The sequence below is a fragment of the Danio rerio genome, chromosome 16 (assembly GCF_052040795.2).
Source record: "Danio rerio strain M-AB ecotype USA chromosome 16, GRCz13ab, whole genome shotgun sequence".
NCBI classification, from domain to species: Eukaryota; Metazoa; Chordata; class Actinopteri; order Cypriniformes; family Danionidae; genus Danio; species Danio rerio.
This window is the reverse complement of record NC_141036.1, coordinates 13,262,498-13,287,449: the sequence shown is the minus strand read 5'-3', so window position 1 is coordinate 13,287,449 and position 24,952 is coordinate 13,262,498. Positions and strand designations below refer to the sequence as shown.

Here is a 24,952-nt window from a genome sequence, read left to right as displayed (position 1 = left end):
AATAATAATAATAATAATTAATATCAGAGGGATTTCTGAAGGATCATGTGACTCTGAGGACTAGAGTAATGAAGCTGGAAATTCATCATTAAAATCACTGGACATTTTTTTTAAATTAAATGATAAACTACTTTTGAACCGTCACAATTTTATAATCTGTACTGTATATTTGATTAAATAAATGCATCCCTGGTATGTCATATATAAATTATGGGTTGTGTCATCTATAATTATTTCATCACAAATAGGCCTGGACGAATGTTCTTGTGAATTAAGTCCCTTCCTAAAATACTCTCAATTAAAAATAGCTCACAACGTATTTATCGCAGATTGTTTTTCAGATGTGAGGATTTTGTGTTCTTTCTCCCAGAATGCATCAGTACCATCTGCAGTGCATTAATGATGTCTTCTCCAATCATAAACCTGTGTCTGAGCATGAAATCTCGCCATCTGTTTAGTATTTATCAGGTTTTGCATACGGTTGTTGCAGATTCTTTAGAGCAACTGCTGTATTGCATTCGTGTTCGTGTTCAAATCAATCTAATAGGATGGCTTAAGTAAACGATCTGTCATGTGACAGCTCTTATTATGCGGTTGCATATATTTTTCTCATATTATTTTGTTTTGTAACTCTCTAATATAGAGCAAATAACACAGGAGTAATCTATTAATGCAGGCGCAAATGTCTGGGGAGGACCATAATATGTAAATATGAAGATTAAGTTCATCAGTCAATGGTGGCAAATTTTATTTCCCAGTGGAATATTTCTGAAATCTGAGCATGCAGTTCAGTTTTACACCAGCAGAGGTCAGCAAGATTATAAAATATGAAACATGTTCATTAAAGACACACCAGCAGCACACATTAGTAGGCATTCCTCCCACTCATGTATTAAGAACAATCAGTATATTTAATTCAAAAACAAGTCCATATTTTGGAATGTTATGTTAAAAAAGGATTTTTTTTTTGTTCAGACTTATTAAATCATGTAGGGGATTTATTTAAATACAGTAAATTTATTAACACTTTTGGTTTAAAAATTACTTTGAATGAATACAAAAAATGTGTTCATTGTATCTCCCCAAAATTACTTCACCTTTTTAAATATATATATATATATATATATATATATATATATATATATATATATATATATATATATATATATATATATATATATATATATATATATATATATAATATATATATATATATATATATATAACCATGTATCTGGCTCTCTTCCAGAGCTTACTATTAAGGGCATTTCTATCATGGAGAATTAATGACAATTATATCAGGAAAATCCTAACTGCAGATAAAAGTGTTCTTTTAGTGGGCTTTATGGATTACATATCTGGATTATTGGAAATGGACAAAATAATAAAAATTATAAAAAATAAATTCAATTCAATTTTAATTATAAAAATAATATTTTACTTGGAAAGAACCGCATCCACAAAATAAAATGGATGCTTACTGTACCAAATTCTAAACTATTTTTCATTGAACAAAACTTTTTTTATGATTCCCTGACTTCTATACAGAGTAATACCAAAGCTATTAAGACATCATAAATGCTGAAAAAAAATACTTACTGTTCATGACTAATTTTTGATGTTAATTCCCTGGTATACTATTCCTTTGATCTTAAACCAACTCATCTGAAATTAGAAACCTTAAATAATAATTGTTTATTAACAATATTTGTTTTATTAATTATAATTTGGGGGAAGTATACGTATCACCCTTCATGTGACACGAGTATTAGGTAATAGCCTAAAACACATTGTATGGGTCAAAATGACAGATTTTCTTTTTAAGGCAAAAATAATTTAAACATTATGCAAAAATTTAGTCCCATAAAGATATTTCATAAGTGTCCTACTGTATATATATATATATATATATATATATATATATATATATATATATATATATATATATATATATATATATATATAAACTTAATTTCTGAATGCATTGCTAAGAACTGCATTTGTTCAACTTTCAAGGTGATTTTCTCAGTATTTTATTTTTAGATTCCATTTCTATTTTTTATCCTACCACGTACTGTTCTATCATAACAAGGTCAAGCTCAAGGAAAGATTTGTTTTAGAAAAAAGTTCTGCAGTTCATTGACACTAACAAGAGTTTTAGTTAAAAAAAAAAAAAAGAAAAAACATTTTAAGGTCAAAATCCTCAGCCCTTTTAAGCTATATTTGTCTACAGAATAAACCATCATTATACAATAACTTGCCTAATTACCCTAACCTGCCTAATTAACCTAATTAACCTAGTCAAGCCTTTAAATGTCTTGTAAAATATTATTTACTGTCATCATGGCAAGGATAAAATAAATCTGTCATTAGAAATGAGTTATTAAAACTATTATGTTTAGAACTGTGTAGAAAAAATCTTCTCTCCGTTAAACAGAAATTGGTGGAAAAATAAACAGGGGCACTAATAATTCTGACTTCAACTGTATATACACAGTATATACACAAAAAATCGGATCCTAAAATGCCTCCTAATATAAATACAGTTTCATAAAAACAATCATTCAAAAAGACAATGTGCACCCACTGCCCTCTGTTATGCCAACTAATGCTGTTATCTTATTCTTTTGACCGTCCTGCCAACAAACCATACATGAATGGAAAGATTATTTATTCATGGGATATAGAAATCAATTTCCCAAAAAAATGACACTTATGGCTGGATTTGTGGTCCAGGATCACACATGCGCTTGAATTTCTTTACATTTATTAATTATATATGAATTATAAACGTGAGGACACACCAAATTGATCAAAATTCAATTCAGTTAAACTCATGTTTATTTCTATAGCACTTTTTACAATCTAGATGTCAAAAATGTTTTACAATGTAGATGTCAAAGCAGCTTAACATAGTCCTAGTAAAAAAGAAAAGTTCAGTTTAGTTCAGTTCAGTGTGGTTTAAATTTCACTGCTGAAAGTACAAACACTGAAGAGCAAATACACAGACTCGCAGCTCCACAAGTCCCAATCCAAGCAAGCCAGTGGTGCCAGTGGCAAAGAAAAAAATTCACCAATTGATGAAGTGTAGGGCTCTCTTGATCACGACCACTATCCTTCTTGCCAAACTTTTTGTGTGGAACTGCAGTCTAGGTGAGGCTGGAGAAACTGAACGTCCATCGTGGAGAAGCTGCAGGTGTGAGTAGGCCACCAGTGGGTGGTCAGGCTGGCCCACAGGATCAACGCTGGGACTTGTTTCATTGGTCTTTCAAAAATCAGTCTCATGAAGTCCATTCCTCCATGACCACCGCAGCTTCAGCTTGGGATACTGCCTGGTCCAGGATTATGGATACCTTAGGATAATCTCTTCACATGTCTTGGATCGCATCAATGGCGCTTTATAGTCTCTAGGGGCCTCGGGATAAGTATCCCACGTGGTTGTTGCTAGAGCGGATACGTTTGCGGCCGGAAGTTAACGAGAATTATTTCTATTATTTATTAAATTTCTCACTTGTTGTATTTTATTAATGTCTACCCCCACCCCATCCCTAAACCCAACCTTCACAGTAATGTAAAATCAGTTGTTGTACCGAGTATTAGTTATGTTATCTATTAAATTACCCAATAAAATGTATTTTTAACGCCTACCCCCACCCCAACCCTAAACCCAACCCTCACAGTACTGTAAAAATATTAATTATTGTTATACAGTGTCATAAAAAATGCTGCTTTATTAATGTGCATATCGCACTTCCGGCTGGCCGCATATCCGATCCAGACTTTACCATCCCACGTTGGAAATAGAGAATAAAGAAAATAATCAGCGTAGCTGCAGTTCATAATGTATTTGAACATTTAAAAGTGGCAGTGTTTAGATAATATATTACAAACCCAATGAAAATTACGACAACAACCAATAAAAAGGTAAAAATGAAACCGGAACATTTTTATCATGTCAGCTATTGTCATGTAAGTAATAAAAAAAATCATAATTGAATTAAGAAATGTGAACCATTGTAGTATTCATGTATTTTTTATATTATAAAATGTATTTTTAGGACTCATATGTAAACCTGAGCATCAAACAATACAGTAACTTGAGATGATTCAGAAGCAAAAACCTCAAAAGGCACTAATTAAATAGTCATTTTCCTCTCTTTTTCTCAAATTCTCTCAAAAGTTTGAAGCCTGCAGTAAATGTGCACATGAAATAGCACTTTGTTATTATTTTTTTTAATTCTGCACTGAGAGACTAACCCTAACCTGCTGTGACTGTATTACTTATTTGTATGCAGATAGAGTCGTTGTTTACCTCACCGCAGCCTCAACCTTGCACACGGCCAGAAAAGACCTTCAACTTTATCGGAAGCACCTCTCTCCTCCTGCAGCACAAACTTCCTGACAGACCGCCCTAGAAAAACACCTTTTTAACTTGTCCCTTTTTTCCCAGTGTTCTCTATCAGCCTGCTGCTGAATATGTAATAGACGTTTCAGACTGCTCAGGCCTGATAAAAGTGCTTCAGCTGAAAGAAGCCATTAAAAAGTAAAGATCAAGTGTGCTGATAGTGCCGTTATATGGAGCGGCTGTGAAATGTAGCTGATGTTTGCAGGAACCTTGTGTTTTTGTTTTGTGTATGCGGGCGAGAGACGGTCATTCCGCTGTTGCGATAAATATTACAGGCATTTGTCAGTTGTCGGAGCTTTTCTCGCCCATTTTTACTTGTTCAGTTTTGCTGTCGTTCTCTGTACAAGCTGAAAGCACACTTTGCTCTCAGTTTTTCTCCTCTGTCCTCCATGTGTCTCTCCGGCCACTGTGCCTGCAGAGAGAAGCGTGTGGGGCTGTGATTTATTTAGATGGAGCTGATGTCCTCTCATCAGTGGCCGGGCAGAGGCCTGGAGTGTGTGTGTATGTGTGTGTGCGTGTGTTTCTGTTGAGTTGGCCGAGCAGTATGTCCTCGGGGGCCCAACAGGAAGGCTGATGTCCTCATCAGTGCAGTTATTTAACCAAACACTGTAGAAAATAAATTATGTTATAGCTATTTGTGTCTTATTTTCCTTTACAAATATCTATCATTGCTTACTTTTGAAAACTCTGTTGTTAATTTCCCACCTTCATTTTGTTCCAAACCTCTAAGACTTCCGATTATCTTTGGAACACAAATGAAAGTACTTTAGATGTAATCTGATTGCTCTCTCACCCTCCATTGCGATCAAGGGTTGTGAGACGTTCAAAAGTATTGTCAAACCATTTCGTGTAACGTCAGTGGTTCAACTGTAATCATAAGAAACACACAAGTCATATTGCCAAAGTAAACACACACCATGACCTGACACTGCTAAAGAAAACACATATGCGAAGGGGTTTTTACACACATAGAAATGTTCTCTGGGTTTTGTATGATTACAGTTGGACCATTTGAATGTTTTGACACTGTTTTATGATTCGTTTTATGATTCGAGTGTGGAGGGTGAGAGAGAGAGCTCTCTGATTGAATCTAAAAGATCCTGAAGATAAACAAAAGTGCCTGGGGTTTTATATTAGGTTAGATTTAGGTCATGACATCAGGTGAACAAAATTCATTGTCTAGCTAGCGTCTAAAAACAAAGACATCCAATATCAACGCCAAATGACATTGATATTTGGTTGATTTTAGGTTGGAAAGTGACCAAAATCCAACATCGAGTTTACATCTTCAACCAACGTCATATTGACATCAAATACTGACAATTATTCATCAGGTATGGCAACCAAAATCCAACGTCTAATAGACGTCATAGTGGTAATGTCCACACAATGTCAAGCTGTGACATCATTACACATGATGAATACCAAATGATGTTGATATTTGGTTGATTTTAGGTTGGACGTTTGACACACGATTTTCATATCAAAACAAAATACAACATCCCCAAGATGTTGGGGTACAACGTCAATCTGACGTTACATTGATGATTTATAAGACTTTAAACATGCCTTGTTTGTTGATGGCAGATGGGCTGGTCTGAATATTTCAGAAACTGCTAATCTGCAGGGATTTTTACACAGTGTTTTAGCTGTTAGGGATGTTATTTTGATTAAAGTATATAATTTGGTAATATTATGTTTGAAAATACACATATATAAACCATTTATAACTGTTTGTAACTAATGTACTGTAAAGTAGCAATTGAAATTGTCTCAGACAACCAAATCTGGCACTGGACTAGCTCTATACCCCTTACCAGGGAGCTCGAGGGTTCATGGGAGTATGCCCAACCAATCCACATGTGTTGTGTGTCATTCTGTGGAGGGTGCTCAGGGAGTATGGAGTCAGAGGCGATCTGTTGAGGACCATCTCGTCCATGTATGAACAGAGTAGGAGTCTGGTTCGCATTGCCGGCAATAAGTCAGATTTGTTTCCAGTGCATGTTGGACTCCGGCAGGGAGTCCCTTGTCACCAATTCTATTAATATTTTTTATAGACAGAATTTTAAGGCAGAGCCTTGGGCTGGAGGGGGTCCAGTTCGGGGACCACAGGATTTCATCTATGTTATTCGCAGATGATGTTGTTGTGTTGACCTCATCGAATGGACCTATAGCATGCACTGGGGCAGTTTGCTGCAGAGTGTGACGCGGCTGGGATAAGAATTAGCGTCTCCAAGTTTAAGGCCATGGTACTCCACCGGAAAAAGGTGGTTTGTCATCTCCAGGTTGGAGGAAAGTCCTTAAAAGTTGGAGTTTAAGTATCTCGGGTTTTTTTTAATCTCTGAGCCAAATGGCAAAGCTCTCGATTTACTGGTCAATCTACGTTCCTACTCTCACCTACGATCATGAGCTTTGGGTCATCACCGAAAAGCCAAAATTTTGGATACAAGCAGCCGAAATGAGTTTCCTTCATAGGGGGGCAGGGTGCACTTTTATGGATGAGAGTGAGGAGCTTTGACACCCGGGACGACCTCGGAATAGAGCTGCTGCTCCTCCACATTGAGTGAAGTCAGCTGAGGTGGCACGGGCATCTGTTTCGGATGCCTCCTGGACGCCTACCTAGGGAGGTGTTCCAGGCATCTCCCACCCGGACGGGGCCTCTGGGAAGACCCAGGATACGCTGGAGGGACTATGTCTCTCGGCTAGCCTGAGAACGCCTCGGGATCCCCCCGGAGGAACTGGAGGAAATGTCTGGGGAGAGGGAAGTCTGGGGTTCTCTCCTAAGACTGCTGCCCCCTCGACCCAGCCCTGAAAGAGCGGCAGAAAATTAATATATGGATGAATGAACCAACTTTGGCCAAAACTGAACAGAAGTAAGAAACTAAAACAGGTTTGTTAAAAGTGAAGGGTCAGTAAATTATGACAGAATTGAGTGAACTAGCCCTTTAAATTATTCTAGTGACTTTTGTGCAGAAAAAGCACATTTTTAAGACCAAATTTATTTGAAGGCACCTGATATAATAAATGTTTGATTTCCAACCTCATAAATGTGAACTTTCCTTGGCAACTTGGACGAGCTAATAAATACTGCAATAATCCATTAAAAATAAGCTTTGTTCAAAGTTCATGATGACTTGAATATTTGGTTGATTTTAGATTGGACGTTGAACATTGACAATGGCCTGACATTGGGTTCTGATGTCAACCTGATTTTCGTTTCCAAACAAAATACAACAACCCCACAACGTTGGGGTACAACGTTACTTAGAAGTCACGTTGACATCCAGGGCCTGATGGGAATCCAACTACTACTTTATAGAATGTTAATTACAAACGATTATAAATGGTTTATATATGTCCATTTTTAAACATAATTTTACAAAATTCTAACCTTTAATCAAAATAACATACCTAACAACTGGAGCGGTGTGTGTAAAAATCCCTGTAGATCAGCAGTTTCTGAAATATTCAGACCAACCCGTCTGTCACCAGCAAACATGCCAAGTTCAAAGTCTTATAAATCATCTTTCTTCCCCATTTGTTTGAACTTCAGCAGACTGTCTTGATTGCTATGTGATTAAATGAATGCTATAAACTGCAGTAACTAAGGCTGGGTGTACACTTTGCGATATTATAATAGTCCTTTACGATCAGGCCATACAAATATGATCCCCGTGTCACACTTTAAAATCTCAGTTGTCATAATGTCAGACTACTGTATATGAAAATCATGACTTGCTCAACAATTTTGAAAACTGTGTGCGCAGTGATTCATCCATTTCTAGATCTTCTATTTTTAGCCCTGTTATGATACAATGATGAAGACACATCATGCAAACTCTTCTTTTTTCTTCATAACTCTTCTCTTCTTGCTGTACTGGACACATGACCCGTTTCAACATTTCCCTGAGGCAGTTTTAAGAGTGCTTGGTGTGCTCCTAGTGGTTCTTAGTTTGATGGTCATTTTTGGATAGTCACACTACATAATTTAACATAATTTAATTGGGGAGAAAAAAAACTGATCACAACTCCATGTTAAAAGTAAAAATCAAAGACTACAGATCTTTTTGAGATTGTCTCAGACAATCATTTCTTGGCCAAAATTACACAGAAGTAAGAAACTCCAACAGGTTTGTAACAAGTGAAGGGTCAGAGTCACGATCAGGAAAGAGACGAGGACTCAATCGCAGTAATTCAAAATAGGTTTATTAAAAATAAAAGTAAAACAAAAAGGCAACAAAAACAACCAGAGGGGGAAAACATTAACAAAAAAAACAAACAAACTTGACTGGGCAGGATGGCAGGGATCAGGGCTGAAAGACATGACAGGACAGGATAAGGCAATAAACGACAACAAACTGGCACAGAACAGCAAACATGAGCAGACAATGAGCAGAAAAATTAACAAATAAACAAGTTAACATAATAAGTGATGTTTATTTATAAACTAATTTCGAGAGGATCACATGCTTATGATTGCTTACGGCTTTCCCCGCATTATCCAATTTATCTTTCACCGATCAGATGACTCCTAAGCCACTATAAATGCCCTAGGTTTCATATCATAGTCATCTTCGTTTTGAAGAATCCCCCCTTCCGCCACTACTCCTCCTTTTTTCCTAGATGGGTGGCACGGTGGCTCAGTGGTTAGCACTGTTGCCTAATAGCAAGAACGTCTTTGGTTCTAGTCATTACCAAACCAGTCTACGTTTCTGTGTTGAGTTTGCATGTTCTCCCCGTGCTCTCATGGGTTTCCCCGGGATCCCCTGGTTTCCTCCCACCATCCAAAAACATGTAACTTAAGTTAATTGACTAGTCCAAATCAGCACCATAGACATGCACTTAGTAATTAGTTATCTCTTAAGAGCATTCGCTATTTGTTCATTAGCTTCTACAGCAGGGGAGTTCTCGAGTTCTACCTGAGCTCAAACTCCCCTCTCGCTTTGCAACAGGAGGGAGCCCCGGGCTCAAGGATCTTTTGAGCTCTCTCCCTGGACAGCATGCCAAACAAACTATATAATCAATCATCAACTACTGTAGATGTGAACTTTTTAAAACTAATAATGAGTTAACAAGGAGGGTGGGCTAGACAATAGACAGAAAAGCACATGACACAAACAACTTAAGCCATGTGCTCATTTAAAACAAGACTAGAACACAGCCAATGAGAGAACTCATTAACCGCGCATTCTCATGACACTAAAGCACGCGGCGCATGTAAACATGTACCACGTGCTAAACACAACACCAATAGAAGACTGAACGCAAGAGACAAGTACGCGATAAAAAAAAAAACACTCACCTTGCACTCACACATGCAACATGCATGTTTCCTCCCAATGGCTACTGAAACCGTAACCAACTAGAATGAGACGCTGAAAATGAAACCACACACTGCAGACAGATCCAACACAGATACCAGGATGAGAGCACACATCCAGAGCACGGCTTAAGCGTGGCCGAGACGGTGCTCCTGCAAAAATATAGAGACAGACAAGAAGAGAATAAAAGTGCACAACACACAAGACAGGACAGGACTAGTGTCTGGACTCACCAAAAAAGCGAATTGACTAGACTGAAGTGTCAGAATCCTAAGAGTCAGTAAATGATGACAGAATTATTTTTAGTGAACTAGCCCTTAAAATAATCCTAGGCAGAAAAGGCACATTTTTTAAGGCTAAATTTATTTAAAGGCACCTGACATCATAAATGTTTGATTTCCAACCTCATAAATGTGAACTTTCCTTGGGAACTTGGACGAGCTAATAAATACTGCAATATTCCATTAAAAATAAGCTTTGTTCAAGGTCATGGTGACTCAACATTTTAGCACACCTATTGTCAGGTGTTCTGTTGCTTCTTTTGTCTTTATTTTGTTTCTGTGTGTGTGTTTCTCTTAGGGTTGAGTCTGGTAGTGGGACTGGTGCTGTACATCTCCAGTATTAATGATGAAGTAATGAACAGACCACGCGAACCAGAGCAGTTCTTCAACTACCGCTACGGCTGGTCCTTCGCATTCGCTGCCAGCTCATTTCTGCTCAAAGAGGTCAGAGGAGGAAATTCCAGCCTAAAACATCAGCCTTTTTTGTGTTTTCTCTGAGCCACCCATGGGCTTTAAATGGCCAATATGTTGTAATATTGTTTTTGAGAAAGCTCCAATGACTTTCTCAACGCTTCCAGGCCTGAAGGTCTTGACAAATGTTGGTGCTGTAATTATGCCACTTGATGTTGCTGAAGCAGATGCTTTTAAAATGGCCCCGGCCTGACATACACTTCAGAACTTTAAGTGCGCTGTTTATGTATAATGAATGTGGATCTTCAGATTTGCTCCATTTGAGTTACTAGTCTAAGCTTGAATAGTTTTTGGAGCATTTAATCATATTGTTTTTATTGACTTCAATAGAAAAGTTTAAGCTGTAGGGATTAGCTACATATTATACAAATACAAATCATATATTATTTATAATAATAGATAATGAAAGAAGTCTAAGAGGATGATGGAGCAGTCTGAGATGCAGTTCACAGGTTGTCTGTCAGCCATTTTTTACACGTCCATAAAATGAGGATTAAGCAAAATTGAAGTTCAGTGTCTAACTCTTTTTTTCTGCTTGATTCAGCAGGATACTTTTACTGTTATGGTCGCTTAAGGAAACATTAGTTTGTTGGTGTGTGTGAGAGAGGGAAGATTAGAGTAAGAGCAAAGAAGAACTGTTAGAAAATGGCCTCATAAATACACTTGGAGTTTTTCTTCATTTAAGGAAGACTGTGTAAACACAGCAGTTTTTCCTTTTTTTTAAAAAAGATGATACCTCTTATCTGTCACAAAAATGGCACTGATTTTCCACTTATACTGAAAGCAAATTCGTAATTAATTTTGCCGATTCTGTTTTTGTTTTTCAGATAACAATGTGAGATTATTTTTTTTTAATAACACACAGGTCTGAAGTGTCATTTCTACAAGGTCACGCTCAATGTCATGAAGACTAGAATGTCTTTATAGAAATTATCAATTTTTTTTAAAGAGAAAAACATTTTAAATTGTAAAAAAAAAAATATATATATATATATATATATATATATATATATATATATATATATATATATATATATATATATATATATCAGATAAATGTGTTTCCTTTCAATTATTTGTTTATTGAAGAATAAATCCCGAGAAAAATAATGGAGGAAAAATATTGTCAAATGTTTTAAAATTTTTATTGGAAACATTTGAGACTTCTTGTAAATAATTATTCCATTTTGTATAATTGTGCATCTATCACATACTCAGCAGTCTACATAAAATGTATTTGTTGCCTCGTTACAAACATATATTGTGAAAAATATTTTTGCAATATACACATTAAACTAACAAAAGACAATTAAAACAGATCTTATGCCCCTTTGGGGTGGCACTGAATATGTGAATATGATCTTGCATTCTGGATTATAATGACTCAATGAATACATTTATATGGACTTAAGTAATCGAATTATTTGCCTTAATCTGAATAAGACAGTAACATGATTAAGGTGTTTACATGAGTTGCTTTTTGAATGTTCATCTCATGATCACATTTTACATGTTATAGCACATAGATGGATTGACGTCATGTAATTTCAGGTGTTTCATTTTGAATTTGTTGACTTTGACTGCAGACCAGCAGTTTCACTTTCATTCAGGAACATTTCATGCATGCCCCACGCAACAAACAAGATATTGGATATGAACTGCTGGAAGAGTGTTTTAATGGAATTTATACCTCTCAATGTTTGGGAAAAAAAACCCTCCGCATTGATCCAGGTGTTTGTGGCCTTTCACTCAAACTCGGTAGGTGCAGAGAATAGTGTCAAAAAGCCATGTGTGTATGGACTATTCGGTCGCAAAATGCGGTGAAAATCCTATACAATGATAATAGTTTGTTTGAGGTGTTTACATGTCTGCACTGCACTTCAATAATGCTACTAAAATAGGCAAACTCCATATGTCTTAATTCTATTTCTGTTTAGTTCGTTTATGACTTTAGTCGGATTGAGCTAATCAAAATCACTGTTTACATGTGGGCTTCTAATCAAAGTATTGTCTTAATAGTATTAAAATCAGATTGTCTGTGTCTAAATGTAATCAATGACTATAGAAATTTCATGGCACACCAGACAGGAAGTTCTATGAAGAAAATGCCAGGAAAAGGAAAAAAAAAGAAAAGGAAAAAAAGGAAAAGAAAAAAATGCAGGAAGACTAAGCCCTGCCTCGCCACATCTTTCCATTTTTTATACATTTCTCTCGAGACCAGTTTTAGTTTTACAGTATAATGAAGTTGTTTTTCTGTCCATCAGATACCCAGCATAAGATGTTAATATTAAGTTAGATTTAGGTTGTGACATCAGGTGACCAAAATTCAATGTCTAGCTATTGTCTAAAGACGTTATTTTGATGTCCAATATTGATGTCAAATGATTTTGATATTTGGTTGAATTTAGTTTGTGTTTGATTGTGACCAAAATCCAACGTCGAGCTTACATCTTAAACCAATGTCATATTGACGTCAAATACTGACCTTTATTCATCAGGTATGGCAACCAAAATCCAACGTCTGAGAGATGTAATAGTGGTAACGTTCACATAACGTCAAGCTGTAACATCATTAGACGTTGATATTTAGTTGATTTTAGGTTGGACGTTGGACATTGACATTGGCCTGACATTGGGTTTTGACGTCAACCCAATTTGCATTTCCAAACAAAATGCAACGTCTCCATGACATTGGGATACAACGTCATTTTGCATCCTGTGCCTGCTGGGTAGATTTAAATAAAGTCCCTTTAAGGCAAGTAATTTCAGCAGCCATCTTTAAACACATCTCGGGCAGTATGCTCAGGCATTTTGTCTGAATTGGGAAACATCAAACTCTCCAAAACTGCCTGCCAAACTTACCATTGAGTTTCATATTAGAAATCACCAATAAAATTAATCAACAACAGTGTCTTTACACACTTTTGCCCGATCAAAAAGATAAGAGTGACATGTCTTGTGTATTCTATAGTCTTTGATTTAAAACCGATTTTTTTTCCTGGACATGTAGAATGTGGCAGTTATGGATCATCATAGAATTAATCTCTCTCTTGTTTTCTCGATGTTGTCCAGGGCGCTGGTGTGATGTCAGTGTATCTTTTCATGAAGCGTTATGCAGAGGAGGAGATGTATCGGCCTCACCCCACTCTCTATCGCCCCCGTCTTTCCGAGGGCAGCGACTACAGCGGTCAGTATCTTCACCCAGAGACCTGGCCTCCACCTCAGCGAGCACGCAGCGCCTCTGAGATCTCCAGCGACATCTCCATCCAACTCACCCAGAACCCACAGCACCCATCCAAGGCCAGTGGGCAGCAGGGCACGTCCTCTCCAGGAATCACCGCCGCCTCCAGTCCCGCCTCAGGAACTGGATACCAGCTGCCATCTCCAGGTTCTGCCGCTCCATACCCACACAACCACCCCCTCCACCCCGGGGCGCACGGCCCAGCTGCGGCATCCCAGGCCATGCCCATGTCCGCTCCGCCCGCTGCTGTGCCACCGCCACACTACCACACACACATGCGCATGAGCGCCTCGCCATGCTAAAGAGAAAGTTTATAGCGCACTCGTTTTTCATTGAGATGATGCATAGTACATAAAAAGAAACAAAAACTACAGTGTAAGGCAAGATATAGTTTTTTATATGAGGAAAGGAAGTAAAATACTGTTTGTAACAAAGGCCTCTTTTTAAGACTGAATGTCGTTGTGAATTTGTAGCATATTAAACTGCACTGGATCGAAAGAACATTCGACAATCACACACAACTGACGATTCATTTATGTAGACGTACACTTTAGAGCAAATAAGAGATCTGTAACTATTGCCTTGACTTCTGTAGATGATTTAATAAAAGCATTTTAGTTTATATCATGGGATCTGTGAATTGTTAGTTTTAGTGTTGTCATCATATGCTAAAGTGGGAATTACTTATTAACCCATTTTAAATGCTGAACATATTGTTTGGATTTGAAATGATTGAGGGTTTCTTTCAGAGAGTTAAGGAATATTGAATATTTCTTGTGTAAATATTGTGTAGGCCACTGTCGTGTTTGGGCTGTGATTTGATTCACTGCCATTCTGGAGAATGTTGAAATATTTGGTGAGAAAATACTAAATTAAAATGATTTAAACGCTCTTATTTTGTAAGAGTCTTCACTCCATTTGTCATCTTATGTAGGTCTACCACAAAAAAAAAAAAAGCACATAATTCACAGCGCTCTCTAGTGGTTAAGAGGCTGTACTGAAACTGCGGCTTTATGAGGAGCTCCGTCCATGGTTATAAAATCATTCTGCTTAATGCAGCAAAAAATAAATAAATAAATAAATATATATATATATATATATATATATATATATATATATATATATATATATATATATATATATATATATATATATATATATATATATATATATATATGTGAATGAACATAATGAATGACACCTTAAAGTATGTTAACCAGATCTAATCTAGAATGAAATTAACCACCTATTGTTAAAATGAGAGCAATTATTCCGTTTTTTGAAACCACATAATTTGCATGATTTAATTGTATGTGTGTGAGGTAATTAGGTGTAAAATTAAGTACTATAATATGCATTGATCTCAAAGCTGCAGGGAATCATTTCTGCACCAACACACATAATTGCAGCTATAATAATCAGTTTCAAACTGTTTTACTTATTTTCTATTTGTTAAACATTTTTAAAGCCCCACCGCCAACTCTGGCTTTGGCTGAGCAGTCCTACTTTTCCAAACATTACAAGTGAGACTAAAAAACATTATTGTTATTGATCCAAACAGGACTTCTAAACCTCTTTTTTGTCTGTCAGTCAAACACAAATAAAACCCCACCTCATACTCACAGATTTGATTGAGTCAACATGGTTGAGCTGAGCATAATTTATTTCCAAATATGTGAAGTACAAAAATGCCACTTGTGGAAACAAGCAGATTTCCTGAACATACCCCTTTTTCTTTTGGTCAAACTCATGTACATATAGTCGTGCCCTAAACTCACAGTTTTGGTTTAGCCACTGTGGTTAAGCTAAACCTTATTCTGCATTCATACTGGCAAAACCGTCACTGCATCCCTTCATTTGTTCCCTTAGGGCAGAGATGTCCCAACTCTGTTCTGGAGGGCCGGTGTCCTGCAGAGTTTAGCTCCAACTTGCTTCAACACACCTGCCAGGAAGTTTCTAGTATATTTAGTAGAGCTTGATTAGCTGGCTCAGGTGTGTTTGATTAGGTTTGAAGCTAAAGCCTCCAGGACACCGGCTCTCCAGAACCGAGTTTGGACACCCCTGCTTTAGGGTAATCCCTGTTGCCATTTCAAAGTGTGAAGGAGGTTTACATCAACAAACATCTCATTCCTTAATTTTGACCGAGGAAGCTAGTCAGCTTCATATTCACTCCAGCAACTATATATACCAGAATGCAATGCGATTGTGATGTCACAACTATGTAGTTCCAAAGTGCTCAAGGGTTTAGGCCATCCATTCAAACCTATTCTAAGCTGACAGAGGATCACATGAGCTCTCTTGATGCTCGTATTGTCTGTCACTCACAAAGTCGCTCCTCATTTGCATACAGTTCAAAGATTCTAAACTGTGTCACTTAATTGACAAGCCCACATCCAGTCACTAAAGGTTGCCCTCCATTGAAATGAATGGTAGATTGTTACTCTGTTTGTTGCTGCTAGTGTGAATGCGTCAGAAATCACCTAGGCTGCATCCGAAACAGCATACTTTCATACTATACAGTGCGCTAAAATCAGTATCCGAGCTGAGTAGTATGTCCGAATTCATAGAATTTGAAAATCAGTACGCGAGAAGTAACTGGATGACTTACTACTTCCGGCGAGATTCTGAAGTGTGCATCCTATCCCATGATGCCCTGCGAGAGAATTATTGAATGGAAGTGAAGCAACACAATTGATGCAGGTAGGTCACGTGACCATGACAAAATGATGGATGCAGTACGTCCGAATTCCATTCATACTTTTCACATTCATACATCATCACAGCCATGTCGCCCTGCAGCCCAAGACCGGTTACTCACTGAAGCTAAGCAGGGCTGAGCCTGGTCAGTACCTGGATGGGAGACTACTAGGGAACACTAGGTTGCTGTTGGAAGTGGTGTTAGTGAGGCCAGCAGGGGGCGCTCAACCTGTGGTCTGTGTGAGTCCTAATGCCCCAGTAAAAGTGAAGGGGACACTACACTGTCAGTGGGCACCTTCTTTCGGATGAGACGTTAAACCGAAGTCCTGACTCTCTGTGGTCATTAAAAATCTTATGGCACTTCTCGTGAAAGAGCAGGGGTGTAACCCCGGTGTCCTGGCCAAAGTCCCTCTATCGGCCATTACGATCATGGCCTCCCAATCATCCCTTTCCACCGAATTGGCTCTAACACTGTCTCTCCTCTCCACCAATAGCTGGTGTGTGGTGAGTGCACTGGCGCCGTTGTCCTGTGGCAGCCGTCGCATCATCCAAGTGGATGCTGCACACTGGTGGTGGTGTGGAGAGTCCCCCCTCATGATTGTGAAGCGCTTTGGGTGTATGGCCCTACACAATAAATGCGCTATATAAATACACATTACATTACATTACATACTGTATAAAATGTACTTTTCTAACGGCCGAGTAGTACGTTTAAATTCGAATGCAGTACTATGCGGTTTCGGACGCAGCCCAACTGCTCGAGTAGGGACTACGTTTGAATTTCAATTTACTACACGACCATTAGAAAATTACATACTATATAGTATGAATAAGGGCAACGGGGTGGCGCAGTGGGTAGCACAATCGCCTCACAGCAAGAAGGTCACTGGTTCGAGCCCAGGCTGGGCCAGTTGGTATTTCTGTGAAGAGTTAGCATGTTCTCCCCTTGTTCGTGTAGGTTTCCTTCGGGTGCTTAATTTTCCCCCACAGTCCAAAAACACGCGGTACAGGTGAATTGGATGTACTAAATTGGCTAAGTGTATGGGTGTTTCCCAGTGCTGGGTTGTGGCTGGAATGGTATCCAATGCGTAAAACATATGCTGGATAAATTAGTGGCTTATTCTGTTGTGGCGACCCCTGATTATTAAAGGGACTAAGCCAAAAAGAAAATGAATGAATGATCATTTTCAAACAGGTTTTTTGAACACATGCCTTCTACTGGTCAAACACCCTCACACATAGCCCCGTCCCACACTCACAACTTTGGTTGAGGTAAACATAATTTTTTTTTTTCCGAATATGTCAAGTCAACCCCTTTTTTCTATTTGTCAAACACCCTCAGACAAAGCCCTGCCCCAATCTCACATCTCTGGTTGAGCAAAGAAATTTTTCATTCCTTAATTAATTTTCCACCACTTTTCCGGGCCAGGTTGCAGGGGCAGCAGTCTTAGGAGAGAACCCCTAACTTCCCTCTTCCCAGACACTTCCTCCAGCTCCTTCGGGGCGATCCCGAGGCCAGCCAAGAGACATAGGCCCTGCATCGTGTCCTGGATCTTTCCCGAGGCCTTCTCCCGGGGGGACATGCCTGGAACACCTCCCTAGGTAGGCATCTGAAACAGATGTTGAGCCATCTCAGCTGACATCTCTCGATGTGGAGAGCAGCGGCTCTACTCCGAGCTCCTCCCGGGTGACAGAGCTCATCACCTTATCCATAAGAGTGCGCACTGCCACCCTGCGAGGGAAACTCATTTCGCCCGCTTTTATCTGAGATCTTGTCCTTTCGGTCATGACTCAAAGCTCATGACCATAAGTAAGAGTAGGAACATAGATTGACCTGTAAATCGAGAGCTTTGCCTTTCGGCTCAGCTCCTTCTTTACCACAACGGACTGATACATCGACCGCATTACTGCTGCCGCTGCACAAATCCACCTGTCAATCTCACGTTCCAAAGTTCATTAAAAGTTCTTCATTAAATATGTAAAGCAGTGAACTGCCACTAGTGGCAACAAACAGAACTGCAGAAATAATTATCATTTTCAAACAGGTTTCCTAAACACTCATAAAGAGCCACCCAAATCACAGCTATGGTTTAGCCAAAATCATCAAGCAAAGCATTATATCTTCCAATGCCACAACTTAACTCTTAGCTCTTAAATAAAAACACATTTTACTGAGCCAATGACTGTGGTCAGCCTGTTTAGTAATAGAAATGTTTTACCACGCCACACATTTGTAACATGTTGATGTAAATAAAGGTGTGTGGAGCTCGCTTACAGTCGCTGCGCTATAAAGGGAGAGTAAACATATTTCCATGAAAAGACAGACTAAGGCTTTAAACAACAGAGCAATGTGGATGTGTATATTTGCGTGTGTATTTTCTGCACTGGGACTGTTAAGTGCTTCTCTGCTCTGCGGTTCATCGTTCCATTGCCTGAGGGAAGCGTGCAGTCCAATTGATCAAAACTGCCTCTACATCTCTCTCTCTCTCTTTCTATTTCTATCTCTGCATGTTTATATTTGAGTAGGATGTCAGAACAGTCACATTTCAGTGAGTCCTTTCGCCAAGGTGTTGCACTTGTGACCGTGCACGTTTCAACGCAACAGCTAATATACTCTGTCTGTGTGTATGTGTGTGTGTTAGTTTGTGCTTACATGAGGGGGTGGGGGAAACTGCCCGTGTGTGTCAGTCAAGAAGAGTTGGATATAGCTCTCTTTTCACCAACATTACTGCATGAAAGAGCTGTCACCCGGCATTAGCCATTCCCTGCTCCGCGTGTGTGAGTGAGAGAAGGGGAGAAGGAAAATGAACATGAATATCGGTCCAGAAAACCTTTGAAGGTCGTAGTTCACTGTACTAATGCACAGAGTTAGGTCATTTGACAGTCTGCTTAATGAGGATCGCATCTTGGCTATGCCGACATGCTCGCAATCAATGACAGGCCAAAAATTAACAATTAAAAAAGGAGCAAACTCTCTCTTGGTTCGAAACTGGCTAGTCTTTTCACAGAAATGCCATCACGTTTTCACTCAACCTCAGATTATTTTATCCACATCCGCATGTGCTGCACAAACACCCCCCTTCCCCCCACCACACACACACACACACACACACAAAGTGAGTCTTTATTGATCTCTAAAATGACAGAAAGCATAAGAAATAGACTCTCACCAGCTCTAAGCCAATTTTGAAGCATCTGTCGCATTCAACCTGCCATTTTTCACTTCCCTCCCTCCATTCACCCTCCTCTCCGTGTCTCTCGCTCTCTCTCTCTCTCCCTCTGCGGAACTCAGCGCTCTTTCTCAGGCTGGATAACGTTGCATTTCATTAGCAGTGCGGTACTAGCATCATTTCCAAGATGCCTGTTTTTGTCATTTCATAAAATAAAAAAACATGGATTGAACATGATTTTGTTATAATGGTGACTTGACATTGGCTTGCTGATGATTTTAATTCATAACACATTTTCCGTTTTTTACATTTTCATTAACACATTATTTTCTCTTTTTTTTCATGGTAGAGAACCCCACACTGATTGTAAGAAACATATTCAGAATAATATCAGAATGATTAAGTAAATGTAACCCTGTCTCGACCCCAAAACCAGTCATAAGTGTCAACTTTTCATTTTTTAATTGAGATTTATACATGGCTAACATAAATCTAATTTTCCTTGTTGTATGGTTTGTAAAATATGATAATATCTGGCTTAAATACAACTATTTGAGGGCGAGGCAGTGGCGCAGTAGCTAGTGCTGTCGCATCACAGCAAGAAGGTCGCTGTTTCGAGCCTCGGCTCAGTTGGTGTTTTTGTGTGGAGTTTGCATGTTCTCCCTGCCTTTGCGTGGGTTTCCTCCGGGTGCTGCGGTTTCCCCCACAGTCCAAAGACATGTGGTACAGGTGAGTTGGGTAGGCTAAATTGTCCGAAGTGTATGACTGTGTGTGTGGATGTTTCCCAGAGATGGGTTGCGCCTGAAAGGGCATCCACTGTGTAAAAACTAGCTGGATAAGTTGGTGGTTCATTCCACTGTGGTGACCCTGGATTAATAAAGGGACTAAGCCGACAAGAAAATGAATGAATGAATGAACAACTATTTAAAAATATACAATCATTGGGTTATTGGGAGAAAATTGCTTTTAAGTTTGTTCACACCTAGCTGATAATTGATTATAAAGTGTGTTTGGCATGTTGTCCCAGGATACAGACCTAAGCTCATAAGATCCTCAAGCTCAGGGATCACTCTTGTTTGCTGGGCGAGAGGGAAGTTTGAGCTCAAGTAGGCCTCAAGAAATCCCCTGCTATTTATGGCTGATGACAAATTAGAGATTGCTATGGAAAGATGTACTGCTGATTAAGAGCTCATCTATGGTGGTAATTTGGTTTGGTCCAATCACATAGTTTTTGGACTGTGGGAGGAAATCAGGAAGAACCCAGGGGAAACCCATGCGAGCGTGTAATGTGTAAACTCTACACAGAAGCATCAACTGGCTTGTTAGAGACCTGGACCAGCTGTGAGGCAACAGTGCTGCCCTATCGTGGAAATGAAAGGAGGAGTAGGGGTGGAAGGGGGGATTCTTCAAGTCGAAGATTATTAAGGTAAGGAACTCTGGTTATTTATAATGAGTTAGGAATCATCCGATTGGTGAATGATGCATTAGCTAATGTGGGACCAGCTGCGGTCAATCATAAGCATGTGATCCTCTCGTAATTGGTTTATAAATAAACTTCACTTTGAACTAAGTTCTTAGCAATGTGTATTACAATCAAAAATTATGTTTATGACAGGAAATTTACTAAATGTTTGATAAAACATCTTTTTTAATATCCTAATGATTTATAGCATAAAAGAAAAACAAATAATTTTGATGTTTTTTTTTTTATTCTGTATAAACTGAGCCAATATTCTTTTTTGTTCATGTAAACACTTTACGTTTTAGTCAGAATATCTTCTATAACTGGGCATATTATGAATATTTATACCAATGGGGAGCTGTTGTTTGATTGAATGCGTGATTTTTATTGGTTGATAAATGTTCTAGGTGGGTGATGCGGTGATGCATTGGGTAGCGCTGTACACACAGCAAAAAGGTCCCTGTGTGGAGTTTGCATGTTCTCCCTGTGTTCACGTGGGTTCCCTCCAAGTGCTCTGGTTTCACCCACAATTCCAAAGACATACGGTACAGGTGAATTGGGTAAGCTAAACTGCTGTGGCGACCCCTCATCAATAAAGGGACTAGGCAGTAAAGAAATTGAATGAAAGAATGAATAAGTGTCCTTATATTCAGTGACACTGGTTCCAAAAGTACTTTCTCCATTAATATTTTACCCCCATCTGAATTTAAAAAAAAATACATTAAAAAGCCATGTGTCATGGACCAAACCAAACAGCTTCTAAACAACACAAGTTTTGATTAGAAGAATAAAACTGCATTAAAATCTGACAAATTTGAGGTTGTGTATTAAACTTGAACAACACTACAATCCACTGCAATGCAAATGACACAATTACATAAAAACTCCAAACAAAACTATTTATTAAAAGTAGATGACTGTATATGAATACACTATAATGACAATTACTGTATATCATTTGTAGAGCGTCATGGAAGTGGGTGGAGCTCAGAATCTCTTGGTGTGTTTTGCTGTGAAGGGTGCAGATGCAAGCGGAGTTGCATGTAATGCTTTTAATGTGCACACCTAATTCCTTACAGTGACGTCACTTGCTCCATTGAGTGCATTGTGTCTAAGCTTGCATGTCTGAGACTGCGTGTCTCAGCTTGCATATGCAAGTTTGCAGTCAGATACTACTGGTTTTGCTCACTGTTTTCAGCACAGTATCATGGGTAGGCCCACACGGAATTTGTGCGCAAAGAGAAACCGCATATCTGCACAGATTTTTAGCTGTAGTCGTATACTAGTAATATTATTACTATTATATTAATATTATAATTATTATATTAATATTATTATAATAGTAATATTAAAATGTTTATACGATTTGTTTACATTACAGTTTGTAAAGTAATATTTTCTGTCTTTTAGTTGATATATTATATGCTTTGTTTACCAAATAAGTTGATCTAATTGGATTTGCAGTGTAAACATTAAATAAAAGTTTTTTTGAAAATCATATATACTATTTTTAGTTATGATACTCCTAAAATCATTCCACATAAATCCACAGTTTTTGTTGTTGTTGTTGTTGTTTACAAAATTCTCCACAGAAATAGCAAAAATACCCAATAATATCTATGCAGCCTTTATGATGCAAGCTGAGATTGAAACACTCAGCGATGCATTGTCAGACACAATGCACTCAAATGGAGCGAGTGACTTCACTGTGATGGGTAGGGTTAGGGGTGGGGTTAGGTGAGCCCATTAAAAAGCATTGGATGCAGCTCAGATTGCACTGCACCAGGTCTGCATCCAGACCCCTCTCAAAATATCTGCAGATTCTGTCTGGCCCTATTCATGGGTAATTTTCTATGCAAGATCTGCTAGTATAAGCTAATGCTTTGAAAAAAAAAAGTTGAATTAATGCAAACATATGGATTTCACAAAAGCACATATAATCAATTAACAACCTCAGAACTTACAAAAGCTTTACTTGGGATAAGAAAACTGTTGCACTCTATTATTTTCAGAAAATGTGCTGCAGACAGGTCTCAGTGGCATTACAGCTCCATATAATTTTGCTAAATGGTTTCGGCTACTTTTAAAGGTCCAACAACTGCAAAATAAATAAAATAAAAATAAAAGTAAATTGAGTAACACTCAAAGATATTAACCAACAAATAGATATATTAAACAATAGGATTGCAGTTTTCCTCAGTCGCTTTGATGCATTTCACACAACACTAATTACATTTGCAGAACAGTTAATGCATTTCTTAAAACAATTAGCACAAACTGCAAAACCTAGTTGATAGCCTGCAAAAGTGTGTCACTTGCTCAAATAGGATCTCATTCCTCAAAAGCAAGTATTCGTATCAATGAAAGTGTCAGTGTCCTCAAGATGAAAAGCCCTGACACCATTGTTCATGAACAAGATAGTCAAAAGGCTTTGTCATGTTTTCATTATGACAGTTTACTCTGTACAGTTTTTGCAATGCAAAAAAGTCAGATTTTGGTGACACTGAAAATGCTCAAGACAGCACTATATACTGTTTGCACAGCCATTTGAAAACTCCAGAAAAGTTAGGCATCACTGCATTTAGTGAGGTATCTGAGAAAAAGAAACTGCATATGCTTGTTTCACATTTTTACTGCACTTGCTCTTTGCAATTTTAATTTATACACGGCATTGCACAAAATAATAAATACAACCTTATTTACAACTGACAGAAACGTCCTTTGGGTAAAGCTTTGCACAACTGTAAACAATATTGCAGTATATAATGGAACTGAAATTACAACATACACCGGTCTGTAAATTATTCATGAAACTGTTCAGAAGACATTTTCAGGAAAAAAATATATATATTTATTTATTTATTTATTTATTTTTTATAAAATTTGCAGATTTTGGCAACAAGTTCAACATTTTTGTGTATGATGTCTCAAGTGGTGAAATGAGGACTAGCATTCACAAGTTTAGCTGATTTTGACTAACATAACATAAGCAAAATAATGTTATGAAACAGCAGAGAGTTGTATAAAAAGCAATTGATGCAAGTCCAAAAGCATTCACAATTTGTTGGAAGGAATGAGAAACTGCTACTATGATGCAGGGCCGGCCCAAGCCTTCAGGGGGCCCTAAGCAGGATTTTATTTGGGGCCCCCTTGGTGCAAACAATATATCGTCAATCCTTGATAATTCGCACACTATAAATTTAAAACACACATTATTCACTGTAGCTGTGTTGCTTACATCATAAAATATATGTTTTAAGACAATTCTAACTATTATTCTGCAGAAACAACTTCCCATTGTCAGTGTGGAATTGTCCAAAGTCAGTGTGGAAAACTGATTAATTAAATCAGATCTTTTGTAAATTTAGGTAAATATCTTGGCGCCTGAGTATGTATTGCGGTCAGAAATAACACTATAAATGGGCATATATTTTGTCCCACCACTAATTCACAACTCAACAAACTAAAATGAAAGTCACACAATAATTTAAGCACTCTTGGGGGCCCCCTGGTGGCCACGGGGCCCTAAGCAGCCGCTTAGTTCGCTTATGCCTTGGGCCGGCTCTGCTATGATGTGCACAAATGAATAATTGTTTTGAGAAATGCATTACCTGTTGAGCAAATGTAAATAGGGAAATGCACCAAAGTGACTGACAAAAAAAAAACTGTAAATAAGATTGCAAGAACAAAATTAGGAATGAATAGATAGATAGACAGACAGACAGACAGACAGACAGACAGACAGACAGACAGACAGACAGACAGACAGACAGACAGACAGACAGACAGACAGACAGACAGACAGATAGATAGATAGATAGATAGATAGATAGATAGATAGATAGATAGATAGATAGATAGATAGATAGATAGATAGATAGATAGATAGATAGATAGATAGATA

The 24,952-nt window shown here is 38.1% G+C and overlaps 1 protein-coding gene across 3 annotated transcripts in view; it reads left to right on the top strand.

Moving 5' to 3' along the window:
• Positions 1-14,611, top strand: part of cacng7b (calcium voltage-gated channel auxiliary subunit gamma 7b) — a 39,509-nt gene extending 24,898 nt beyond the window's left edge. For 2 of the 3 annotated variants that reach the window (XM_087286799.1, XM_087286798.1), the window contains exons 5-6: positions 10,306-10,451; positions 13,551-14,611. In XM_087286799.1, the coding sequence (XP_087142925.1) occupies positions 10,306-10,451; positions 13,551-14,021 (617 nt within the window). In that variant the 3' untranslated portion in view covers positions 14,022-14,611. Of the gene's footprint in view, positions 1-10,201; positions 10,452-13,550 lie in introns of all 3 variants that reach the window. The other variant, XM_087286800.1, reaches the window with a different exon arrangement.
• Positions 14,612-24,952: the final 10,341 nt, after the last annotated feature.